At 36.8% G+C, this 12,687-nt stretch overlaps 1 protein-coding gene across 3 annotated transcripts in view; it reads left to right on the top strand.

Annotated features, from left to right (window-relative positions):
* EPHA3 (EPH receptor A3) overlaps nt 1–12,687 on the top strand; it is a 367,575-nt gene that overhangs the window by 15,055 nt on the left and 339,833 nt on the right. For all 3 annotated transcript variants that reach the window (XM_004440066.3, XM_087418216.1, XM_087418217.1), the window contains exon 2: nt 3,821–3,885. In XM_004440066.3, coding sequence (XP_004440123.1) covers nt 3,821–3,885 — 65 coding nt within the window. The remainder of the gene's footprint in view (nt 1–3,820; nt 3,886–12,687) is intronic.

A 12,687-nucleotide genomic window follows, 5' to 3' on the forward strand; every position in this document is an offset into this window, starting at 1 on the left:
TCTCACCTACCCTTAAGAATAATTTCCTAACTCTTTTTTGTTAGAATTCATATTTGTAAACTCATTTTTCAGCAATTTAAATAAACCTTCTTTCTTGCAAATTGTCATAAAAACTCAGACTACAATACAGTATTTGTATATCACAATTCTATCTGCTTATTCTATCTGCCCTGGCATTTGAATAGTGGCACCACTTGAAAGGCTGTGATCAGGTCTGCATCTTTTCAGGAGAGTAAAGCATTAGTTACCAAAGTTCTTGCCTGCATCAGTGTAGGGTTAAGATGTTGTATTGCAATGTTAGCTTTAGTCTATGTATCCAGAGAAGTCACTCACGACAGATTGACTTTCAAATTCCATTAACTCTCTCCTCTTCTTATCTGAGTTATGCTACACACAGATCGCTATACCACACCTCACAGGAGACTGAGGCTTTTACTGTGGAAAGTCCCAGTTTAGCAATCATTCACTTGAAAGTGGCTAGAATTCTTAGATTGTGTTGTTCTCATTTGGCTATAAACAAAAGGCACCTTATAAACTCAAAATAAATGCTTTTAAAAAGTGTTTTGATGTCACTATTCATCTGTATTAGGTCGTACGTTGATGGTGGATTTTAAATACAGTTCAGAAGCCAAAATGGAACTGGCATTACTTAATGTATTAATTTTACAAGAACATTGCATCTGTATACATGTTATAAACTCATGGTGGCTTTAAATACATTCTTGTTATTTGAGCATCCCAGCAACACTGTGAGATCTCCAGGGCAGATGTAATTATTTTTGATAGCAGAATAAAATCATGAGTACTGCTGCTAATTGTGTTGTCCTCATTCATGTCAGATGGAATGCACAAAAAATTCAATTTCTGAGTTAATGCAATACATTTAATCTATTATACTTATTTTAATTGATAGTGTGATACAATTCTTTTTAGTTTAGCTGTTCCCCATTGAGTAGAAATCAAATGCTGATGAGATTAGTCCAATCTTTTTTCCTCATCATGATCATCAGAGAAAACTTAAGGGTATTTAGTTCTTTAGTTAACAATCTACGTTCTAATGAGTAATTTACTAAATGCAGACAATGTTCATATCTTCTTTGCCTCAAACACTTTTTTCTTTTGGTTACTAATATTGAAATTAAATCACCCATTCATCGTAGCATGTGCAGTGACACATTCATCATTTAGTACATGTTCAGTTATTACGTACACACAAAATACATTGAATCATTTAAACCCCTAAGGACACTGCAAATATGATCTAATGATTTAGGAATACTGGCTCTGCAAATTCTGTGCAAATCCTATGTAAAACTCAGAGAAATCATCTGATGACTGTGATGGAAACAACAATTGAACTAGGCGTGTCTTTATCAAAGTGAATGTTGGTAGCATACTTTAATTTAAAGGTGAGGATGTATTCTCATATTTTCAAAAATTTTATAACATTGATTAATCTGAAATATTATCTGTAACATTGATTAATTGGTAGAGGGTTTTTAAAAATCACTTTTGAGGGAGAATTTCAGTGTCATTAAGCATACTGTTAATTTCTAAACTGATATCCTGGGCGATAATTCCATTATGGAAATTACACTGTGTAATCCATGCAGCCTTTGTCTTTTCCATATAATTACTTTTCATTGGGATTAATTTATTGAGGGAAAAAAATCTTTAATCATTAAGGAATTCCAGTATAATAGGTTAAGTTTATGTGTTTTTCTTTTACTAGCAAAATTTAGAGAATCTAACTTTGAGAATTTTATCTCTTTTAACTTAATGATCAGAAGCCTTGTTATATTCACCTAGTAATTTATCATCTAACTAGCTAACCAAATATCTTCCCTTAAAAAACAGTGCTTGAAAATTTAGAATTCTAGTATCTACCAAATATATTATTTCTTTTTATGAACATTTTATAAGATTAATATTTCCTTTGTAAGAAACAAATTAGGATGATTAAAGAAAGGGTGGTGCTTTTCATGCCTCAGGAAACGCTTTATTGACAACACATGGACATGTGCGGTGCCTGTATTAACATTATGCTTTGATTTGTGAATAGATGGTACTCTGGAAAAGGACTCTCTCTTATTGTATTTATTGGTTCACCTGCTCTGGTTCATGTTAACAACATATGTGTATTTTATGTAAACTTCCTCTACGTCTTCCCTTAGTCAATTGTGGGATTGTTTTCTAATTTAGAAGAAGGATGCAGTAAAACCATAGTTTTCATTATTTAACAGATCGACAATCAAAGTGAGCCCTTTGTTATTAATTAAACTTGAAGTCGTTTTTTGTATTTTAATTTCTAGTCCATTACGAATTAATACTCTCTGTGTTGAAAATAAATCATTTGCCTTTCTCTTTTAATAATATACAGTCATGAGTTGCTTAATGATAGAATACCTTCTGAGAAATGCCTCCTTAGGCAACATCATCATTGTGTGAACATCGTAGAGTGTATGCACTTACACAAACCTGGGTGGTACAGCCTACCCACACCTAGGCTGAATGGTACTAGTCTTATGGGACCACTGTCCCATATGCTGTCTGTGGCTGAGCGAAATGTCATTACGCAGCGCATGACTGTATTCAAAATGCAACCACATTCATGTTGTATTTTATTATTCATCAGGTTTTTTTAATAAGTAGCACAAAGTTCTGAGTAAAATCATTAAATCCCTCAGGTAACAATACCTCCTTTGAATAAGTAAAGCTCTACACAGGTAATATTGTAAAACGTGTTTTTGCTTTAGTTTCTCCTCAGATTGGTAGCTAAGCATTTTGTTTGTTAGGCTTAAGTAGACAATTTCTATAGTATTAAAAAATACACATTACAGGGGCCGGCCCGGTGGCGCAAGTGGTTAAGTGCGCGTGCTCCGCTTCGGCATCCCGGGGTTCACAGGTTCGGATCCTGGGTGTGCACTGACGCAGGCTTGTTAAGCTATGCTGTGGTGGCGTCCCATATAAAGTGAAGGAAGATGGGCACGGATGTTAGCTCAGGGCCAATCTTCCTCAAGAAAAAAGGGGAGGATTGGCATCAGATGTTAGCTCAGGGCTAGTCCTTCTCACACACACACACAAAAAATACACATTACAGAATAATATGTTTGGTATTGGCCAGGAACAGTATGAAGATGCCATATCAAATATACACAAGCAGAAATATTGATTCCCTATAGAAGCATATTTAATAATTTATAGTGAAATCATATGTAAATTTATCAAATGTAATGGTCTTTCCAGTTATTTTGATATCATGTTAGCATTGTTTCCTATTTTGTGGGTTTTTTTTGGGTTTTTTTTGGCTGAGGAAGATTAGCCCTGAGCTAACATCTGTGCCAGTCTTCCTCTGTTTTGTATGTGGGCTGCTGCCACAGCATGGCCGCTGACGAGTGGTGTAGGTCCATGCCCCAGAACCGAACCGGGCCGCCGAAGCGGAGCACACCCAACTCAACCACCAGGCCATGGGGCCAGCCCCTATTTTGCATTTTTATTGTTTCCTTTTTAAACCTGTAATTATTCTGTCAAAAATGACTACCAGTATATTGAATATTAATCTATCTTTGTAAACAAACATAAATAGTTTAAAAAACCGCAGAAACTTTCCATCCCTTCACTTTCCCTATAATTGCTTTTCTTCTGTAATTCCCTTCTTATACTCATTATCCACTTCTAATGAAAATGAACAGAGTCGTGTGTTTTGAACATGTTGATGTTGTTACCTCAACGACAACCACAGACAACATTAACTTGACAGAGGCAAATAGAAAGAGCTCATTCCTTTTAACTGTGTTTGTGTATTTGTGTTTTCTTTTAGTCAATCTACTGGATTCAAAGACAGTCCAAGGGGAGCTGGGCTGGATCTCCTACCCATCACGTGGGGTGAGTGTGGTGCTGTCCATTCCCTCTGCTAGAGAGCAGGAGGAATTATTTGTGTGTTCTCTAAAGCACACCCTGTACTGTTGGTGACAGTGATATTTATCGGTGTAGTCAGTACATGGACTAACACAGCCCAATCTTTGTGTCCAGTAAAACTATTGAGAACTTTGAAGTTTTCTTCCCTTCTGAATTTATCAGTTGCTGGAATGGACTAAACAGTTTAATTATTACTGGCATCATGCAGAAGATGTAGGTGTGATCCTCTAACATGTTGTGTGATGTGATCAGAATAGGTGACTTGAGAAGACATTCTGAATTTCAAGTGGTGTGGAAAGTGTGAATCTGGAGCGGGGCCTCCAGAGCTGGAGCCTTGGAATCAGCCTGGGTGACTGTCCTGGGTGGGGCAGGATACATGTGTCAGCAGTCCAAACCTGTGTCGCCTCAGTGTCTTTGTTTAAAACGTCTGCAACTTGTCTGGATCAGTTTGAAACTGGAAATTCTACTTAGGAAAAGTCTGGCTGCCTTTGAATTTTTAACTTTGTACATAACTTTAGTACTTTACCCAAGCCAGATACAGATTACTAAGGTGTATGGCATTTTGGTGACCCAAATGTTTATGATGAGCTTTTTGTGTGAGAAAATTTCCTCTTTGCAGAAAGAAGAGGGTCATACATTTGGAAAATTCTTGTTCTTACAAAACTGTGTAAAAAATTTATAAATATATCTTTTTTGTTTGCAAGTATAGTCTGTGGAAAATGCAAAGTGCTATTTTGAAATATTTGTCATAGGAACAAATTTATGTATTTCTTTTCCTTCTACACTAGTCCTCCTTTCTAAGAGATTATAATTACTTTCACTCAGTACTGGTCTTCAGTCTTCAGATTTTTGTGCCTAAACATACGAATTGTTACAGTACTCCCGGCTCTTCTTCACCACGGATGTTTCACATCAGGGCTACCTCATCCATCTGTCATCCTGTATCTGCTTCTCCTCCTGGTACACCTTGACGCTGACACAATGCCAAAACCTCTCGCAAAATCAGGCTTTGGTTAGTTGCTGCGGAGAGGCGAGCATGGAGGGAGCCAGGATTTGGTTTTCCCAGAGGTGTGAAAGGCTTCAGTTGACGAGGATGAAAGAGCATCCTGCATAGTCGTAAGGAGTGAGTTGAAACTCAAGACTGAGCTGGAAAACTCATCTAAAACTCATCAGCCAAAACTCAGACCTCACTGTAATTTTGATCTTAGAAATTTGAGTTTTTCATTACTCCGTCAGATAATATGCTGTAGAAACTTGCTGCCCAAGGATATATGAAAAGCAACAACCGTAGTGACATTTTACTAATAGATACTTATATAGGTATTTTTTTTTAACAATAAGAAGTTAACCTATATCAAAGCCACAATCTACCTCATGTTTTCCTTTAAAGAAGATATAAAGAAAACACATTCCTGTATATTGAAAATTTGGGGAGAATACTGTATAAATGGATTCATTTTACCTTGTCAATCTCATAGATTTTTGTGATGAGACAAAGATGGCACTTCTACTTCCAGAGGTCTGTCGGGGGAGGGGTGCTCTAGAAACCTCCACACAGAGTGTGGTACACTCACCAACATCACCACCTGGGAGAGTCAGAAATGCAGAGTCTCAGGCCCCCCCGACTTTCTGAATCAGAGTCTGCACCTTACTGTGGTCCCCCAGCGACTCCTAAGCACATTAAATTTAAGAAACACTCCTCAGGATCACTTACCTCTTGACTTTTCCCATCTCTTGCCCAATTTCCTACCTCCTTTTTGCCTAGGAGTCTCTCCTGATTTTCTCACGAGCAGCATTCAGTCTCTGCTTCGGCTCACTGTGGCCTCAGAGCGCCAGCTCAGCCGGTTGGGCCTCCTCTTGTGACTGTCCTGGTCTGTCTTCCTGCAGCTCTGACTTGCTTTCTGACACATTCAGTAGCCTAAAACAGCTGCCCAAGCTCTCCAAGTTTGTAATTAAAACTTGTAGGGAGAAAAAAAATCTTCCCAACAGCATGATATTTATAATACCTTAAGATCCCAAAGCAAAAAAGGAAAATCAAATATGTGAATTATTGTCCTCTGGTGATATGTAGTGTGTTTTTCCTTGAAATGTTTCCCCTATATCATGTTAACCATAATGTCTATGAGGAAATAACTAGCACTAAGGTAGAAAAGGTTTGATTGGGGCCAGCCCAGTGGCGTAGCAGTTAAGTTTGCGTGTTCCACTTATGCGGCATGGGGTTCGCAGGTTTGGATCCTGGGCATGGACCTACTCACCGCTCAAGCCATGCTGTGGTGACATCCCACATAGAAGACCTACAACTCCACAACTATGACATACATCCGTGTGCTAGGGCTTTGGGAGAAAAAAGAAGAAAGAGGAAGATTGGCAACAAATGTTAGCACAGGGCCAATCTACCTCAAAAAAAAGAAATTAAAAAAAAAAATGTGAGATTAATATTCATGTCTTTTTGAGAAACTGATGAAATTCTTGAGTAAAAGCATTGCATAGTCAGTTTAGGTTCAAGATTTAACATCCTTTCTTATACAATTGTTTGTGCTTTTAGATTCAATTAATTATTTTTATTGCCTAATCATTGCCATTTTCAATATGACAGATTAATTTTGTGTTCATTTTGTTTTTAAAGAAAATAGTTAAAACTAAGGTGATATCATTGCTGCAAGCTTTTCCACAAAAAAGTGACATGTAATAGCTGGAAACAACTGCACTTGTGATTGTTTTAATTGATTAATCCTAATAAATAGCAGTGCATCTGTTTGTAGGTTAACTAAAATATGAATGTAAACTTCAGAGGAAAAACTGAGAATAACAATGTCACACCATATGAAATACCTGAAAATCTTGCTCTTTTTTTGTGTGTTTGAGGACATTCCAGTTCTCCTCTCTCAGCAAATTTCAGTTACACAATACAGTGTTATCAACTGTACTCATCATGTTATACCTTAGATCCTCAGACCTTATTCATCTGAGAGCTGGTACCCTTTACCAACCTCTCCATACTTCCCTCACCCCAGGCCCTGACACTTACTTTTCTACTCTCTGTTTCTACAAGTTTGACTTTTTTTTTTTTCCTTCAGAGTCTACATATAAGTGATACCATGCAGTATTTGTTTTTCTCTGCCTGGCTTATTTCACTTAGCATAATGTCCCAAGGTCCATCCGGGTTGTCACAAACAGCAGGGAAAATCCTGCTGTTTTGATTTAGTGCAGTGGTTCTCAGTGTGATGAGGGGTAAGGAGGGAGGCAATGTTGATTTTGCCTCATGGGGATACCTGGTTTTGTCTGGAGGTATCGTTGGTTGTCACAACTGGGAAGGCGGGCACTACTGGCATCTAGTGTGGAAGGCCGGGGGAGCTGCTAAACATCTTACAAAGAGCAGGGCTGCCTCCCACAACCGAGAATGGTCTGGGCCGAAAGGATGGTGCCCAGGGTGAGAAACCCTTACTTTGGGGATGAATAATGGTGCCCCATCGGGAGCTGTGGTCACTAAAAAGATCCTGGGAGACTGCCAGCAACTTCTCCATGTCTCAACCATATTCCCCTCAGAAGCTCTAAATTCCAAATCCTTTGAAATATAAATCTTCAAAAATTGATAAATGATTCATTACAAATTTGAAATGAACCATTCATGGAATGACCATATCACCGGAGCTACAGAAAATGAATACATTTGGGGAAAAGGGCCCAGTGTGGCTCATTCCTTCATGGATGTTCTCTTCTATTTCAATTCTCCCTTTTCACCAGAGGTGTATTCATACGTAATACCTTACAATTAACCTACGTGATTTTCTTGGGTGGAGCATTTCTATCTCTATTTTTAAATGGTGCTTCAAATTTTAGAGGAAACCTGGTAGGAAAGTATGGTAGTGTACTATTAGGCCTGGGACGCAGTCTCCAAATAAGTATCTGGGAGGAAACTTAATGAAACTTTGCATTTCTCTAAATGCAAGTCATGAAAATAATACTGAAATTTGTAAACTGAAATTATTTGGGGTTATGAACAGCAATTCATTTTTCAAATAAAAGAGTTTTATTTAACATGGATATTTTCTGGACTAAGTTTGTTCACTTTAGTAAAGCAGATGCATCAATTACCTTCTCTGGCCCTATCAACATGAATTTTAATGTTTGAACCCTGAGTTTAATTATATTCAGAAATTTCAGTAAACAATTGAATAGTTTAAATATTCCCTGATTTAGAGGACAATCAACACGTATAGCAGCCCATATGTATTGTTGGATTACAGCCTTTGTTTACGTATGACTAGTACATAAATTGATTGATTAATTGATTGATAGATAAGCCAGTCTGTTGAATAAACGTTTTAGTCTGTGTATCCTTTATGGAGAAGGGGTCAGAGGGAGGTAGAGCTGTGTAGGTTTCACTTGGGATGGTACTGATGTGCTGAGTGAGTAGCACAAAGGGATCATGAGCCTTGACTCGCTTAAAGAAACTCAAGTAAGGAGAAGAGAACAAGGAGTCAGGAAAGTACAGAAAAAGCAGTCTGAAAGGAGTGATTTATGTATGTTTGTGGAAGATAGAAGTCTCAAAATTAGCGATTGTGGAAAGTGGTTTTTTCTAACTTCCCTCTGTTTTCAGCTCTTTTAGAATTTTTTTTCCTAAAAGTTTCCTTAGATATTTATGGGTGCCTTAGCAGTGATAATGTACATAAATAAAAAACACTCTTTTGGCATATCGAGGCCCTGCTGTTTGCCCAACCAAAATCGCTTCCCTGGCTTTTCCTTGCGAATGGAACCCCAATATTGTTCAGGTCTTAACTCTCCCCTGTGCTTGTGCCACTCTCAGGGGTGAGTGCTGATTCATCTGAGAGCTAATCATGATAATGAGAGTCGTTTCACCAACTATTGGTTTAGGCAAGAGTACGTAAATCCAGTGAGACTGGTGCAGAATTCCTGTGACTTCTGGGAAAGGTTTCCTCCTGATAAAGAGATGGGGAAAGGTCAGTGCGTGGTGCCTCTGGGCTTGGCCGTGAAAGCCCGGTGGCTGTCTGGAGGAGCTGCACTGAGCTCAGGACCAGAAAGGTGGAGCCCAGGGAGCATTGGAGAAACCAGCCTGGATGCCCGACATAGCAGCACCACAGAATTAGGTGAAAGAATACATTTTCCTTGTTTAAGCCACTCCTTCTGGTATTTCTCATACTTTCAAATTAAAGGCATCTGATAGAATACAATCTTTAATCTCCTGATGAAATATCTTAATTTCAATGGAGGCTAAATGGAAGCTATGGAAATGCATAATTGTATTCTGCAATGTTATTTGTATTTTCCCAGGTTATCTTTTTTAGTGCTTTAGTATGATGTCAAAGATACTACGCAGAGTAGTAAAATTGAATAAGCACATCATTTAGAATCAGACGAATTTGAATTCTGGCTCTACCTCTCACTGCTGTAGGATCTGATGCAGGCCAATTAACCTTCATTAATGTTTGTCCTCACTTTTAAAAAAGGAATAATAGTAATTCCTATGTCACAGCACTTCATAGTAAATGAGATGTTTCTATATATCTATGAAAAAATATATATGGTAATACATGTGAAAAAGCTATACAAATATCATTTCTTATTCTTAGATGAATTTTGAAGTTTTCCCATTCTAATCCGAAATCTTTTGCTAAATTTATTGATATGTCTCTTTAAATCTCAATTGACCGTTGATGTCTTGGATTTGGATTCAGGAAAAGGAGAATTGATAGTATTGCCTGAGGTGCCAGCAAATACCTCTTTTCAGTTAAGAGCCCAAAACATTGCCTTTGACATCACATGATTGTTACTCCATTGAGTCTGTGAAGACTAAAGTTTGCGTGTAATCTTGACACTATATTTTGAATTGAAAGAGTCAACATATAGTAGTTGGGTGTCCGATTTATGTATTTAAAATTTTTAAGTGATTAGACTTTCCTCAGAATATTAATATTTCTCCTTCCGGAGACCTTCGCCCTCTTTCTCGCTGCTCCTCCCCCGCGGCACCGCCGGCCAGCACATGGCACCTGTTGCTGGCACCTGTTCAACTCCGCGACCTCGGTCTTCGTTGTACCTCTACAGCGTGTAATTACACATTAATGCAGTTATTTCATTGATGTGTATCTCAGCCAGGAGACTGAAAGCTCTGTGAGACCAATTCCCATTTCATGAAACTTTCCCTTCTCTGCATTTAGAGTTCCTGGATTAGTTGTCCATAAATTAAAATTGCCTGAGTAAATGATTAATAAAAGCTTTCCAAAACAAGGAAGGATAACTAAGCTAACACTAATTCTGTATTTGTTGAGAAAAATTTGATGATTTCTAGTCTGTTATTTTAAATACTGTCTGTTAATGGTTTCACTCTCTTTTCAATGGCATAAGGTTAAGTGCAATTATAATATATACATACTATGTATATGTGTGTATATTATATATGTGTATATAATATATAGATATTTATCTATGTCTGTATTGCATATACTATTATGTTATTTTTTGTACTAGCGGAGCTGTTTAGATTTATTTAGAAAATACTACCAGTCTATGAATTGAAAGTTAACTGAGAAGTAAACTAGCTAAAGACGCTGTGCTGAAAACTACATTGATTGTCTCAGAGTAAAAAGCTAGAATCCTTCAAATAAATGTCATTTAACTAAAAATAGAAATGTTTAGAACTGAATGAATCATAGAGAGAAATGGAAAGAATAAAAATACTGTCTGGGGGCCGGCCTGGTGGCGCAAGTGGTTAAGTGCACACGCTCCTCCGCTGTGGTGGCTCGGGGTTCTCCGGTTCGGATCCCGGGCGCGCAGGGACGCACCGCTTGCTAAGCCATGCTGTGGCGGTGTCCCATATCAAGGGGAGGAAGATGGGCATGGATGTTAGCCCAGGGCCGGTCTTCCTCAGCAAAACAAAGAGGAGGATTGGCAGATGTTAGCACAGGGCTGATCTTCCTCACACACACAAAAAAAATACTCTCTGAAACGTCATTGCTTTTCTATTCTCCAGTGTAGTGTAATTTGCCTTCGGTGTTGGAATTATTGCTATTTGTAAAGTCTGGGTTCTACGTGTTAGCTACTGGACTTCTAGCTTTCACTCTGTGAATGGTGTCTGAAATGTAGGAAGAATATTTTGACAACTGAGTGTCAGCAAAAGCACCTGGGATTCTGCCTTTATGAATCACAGTCCAAATTCTGCTTCATATGCTGAGTAGTTGATCCAGGACTATCAAATTTTTGACACGTGTGTTATGTTTCTTGGTCATTTGAAATATTTCTGCCTAGAACGAACAATGCTACATAGTTTAAATATGTCACTTTCACCTATTGTGCTGACCTTTCAAGGAAGGATGTCTGATCAAATTAGAAAAACATGGCAAAGTTTTACATTTTTTTAAACCTTTCCTTGGAACAAAGTATACCGTAAAAGAAGGGAAAATGTGGATAAATGGTAGAAATCAGCAAGATAGAATTTATTCTAGCAACGTTTAATTTATAAAAATTAAAATGTTATTTTGTATTTGTTTTAACAGAATTTTTTGTCAGTGCTTTAAAAAAAATAGAAACTGTTTTTCCATTGCTGATGTTGTATATTTCTATGTGAAGTCTCCTCTCTGCATGAAAACAGTGTTTATTTATATTTTGGGGATTGGATTAGAATTTTTTAAATATGACATGTAATATACTTTGCTTCTTTTGCTTTGATGTACAGCTTTGTGAGATGTAAAGTAGAGGAGACTTGAAACATATTTGGATGGGTTTTATTTAGTTCAGCTTTACTCACAAGTTAGTTTGTGCTATATGATTCTCACTTAACATGCAGTTACTATAAAAGTAAATAAAAAACTAAGATATATTCAAATAATTTTCCTTTCTATTTTGAATGTTTAAATATTTCATAAATTCACTATGATCATTTCATATTTATTTTTAAAGTAGCTTTTAAAAAAATTCAAATCAAAGACAAAATTCTGCTTCTAGTGGTTTCTTGTATTGATAGCATTATTTTAAAACCATAACTTTTTGACACCAAACTTTGTTACTTTATGCAACTTCAAATGAGTGTACTTTCTGATCAAAAAAGGAGTGGATGTTAAAATAAAAGCAACCAAAAATATAGATATTAAACTTAGAAAAAGAATGACTTTTATACTCAATTCATTATATGTTAAATTTGTTCAACCATGTGCAAAATAGTATATGGCAGACTGAATATCTGTTTCTGTATTGCTAAGAAATATCCAGTTCCTTTAATATTTTAAAGAGTATACTTAGAATAAACGCTATGTTTTCAGGCTTCCCAGTTTTCATTTGAATATAGGATATAAAAACAACGTATGTACTCTAATGGAAAAGAGTTTCAATTCTGTCATTTCATTAAATGTAAGTCAAGAATTTTGATAAAAATTTATAAAAATAATAATTTTCCCAAGAGTTTTGCTTGTTTGTTTTTTGCCTTTGTTTTATTAAACTTTCATGAATTAATGGTTTTGACCCTTAGATTTATTATTCTCTGGTCAATTTCTTTTGAAAGATTAAAAATAAAAAAGAAATTAAATGTGGCATGTAAAAAATATGGTGTGAAACACTTTTTAAATAAGCCCCATGTCCCAAATGATAGTCATTGGATTTGAGAACATTTAAAGGTTATAATATTTATAGTACAAACCACCTGAAGTGTTTCTGTAGCCTGAACAGCCCATTGACTGACGTCAGGGTTTTTTCCTGCTGTGGATGCTCATTTTGTCCAGGAAGTATTGTATGAGTAAAAGCTTTACCATGCAGTATCTG

This window comes from Ceratotherium simum, chromosome 27 (genome assembly GCF_057802395.1).
Source record: "Ceratotherium simum simum isolate JZ-2026a chromosome 27, ASM5780239v1, whole genome shotgun sequence".
Classification (NCBI taxonomy): domain Eukaryota; kingdom Metazoa; phylum Chordata; class Mammalia; order Perissodactyla; family Rhinocerotidae; genus Ceratotherium; species Ceratotherium simum.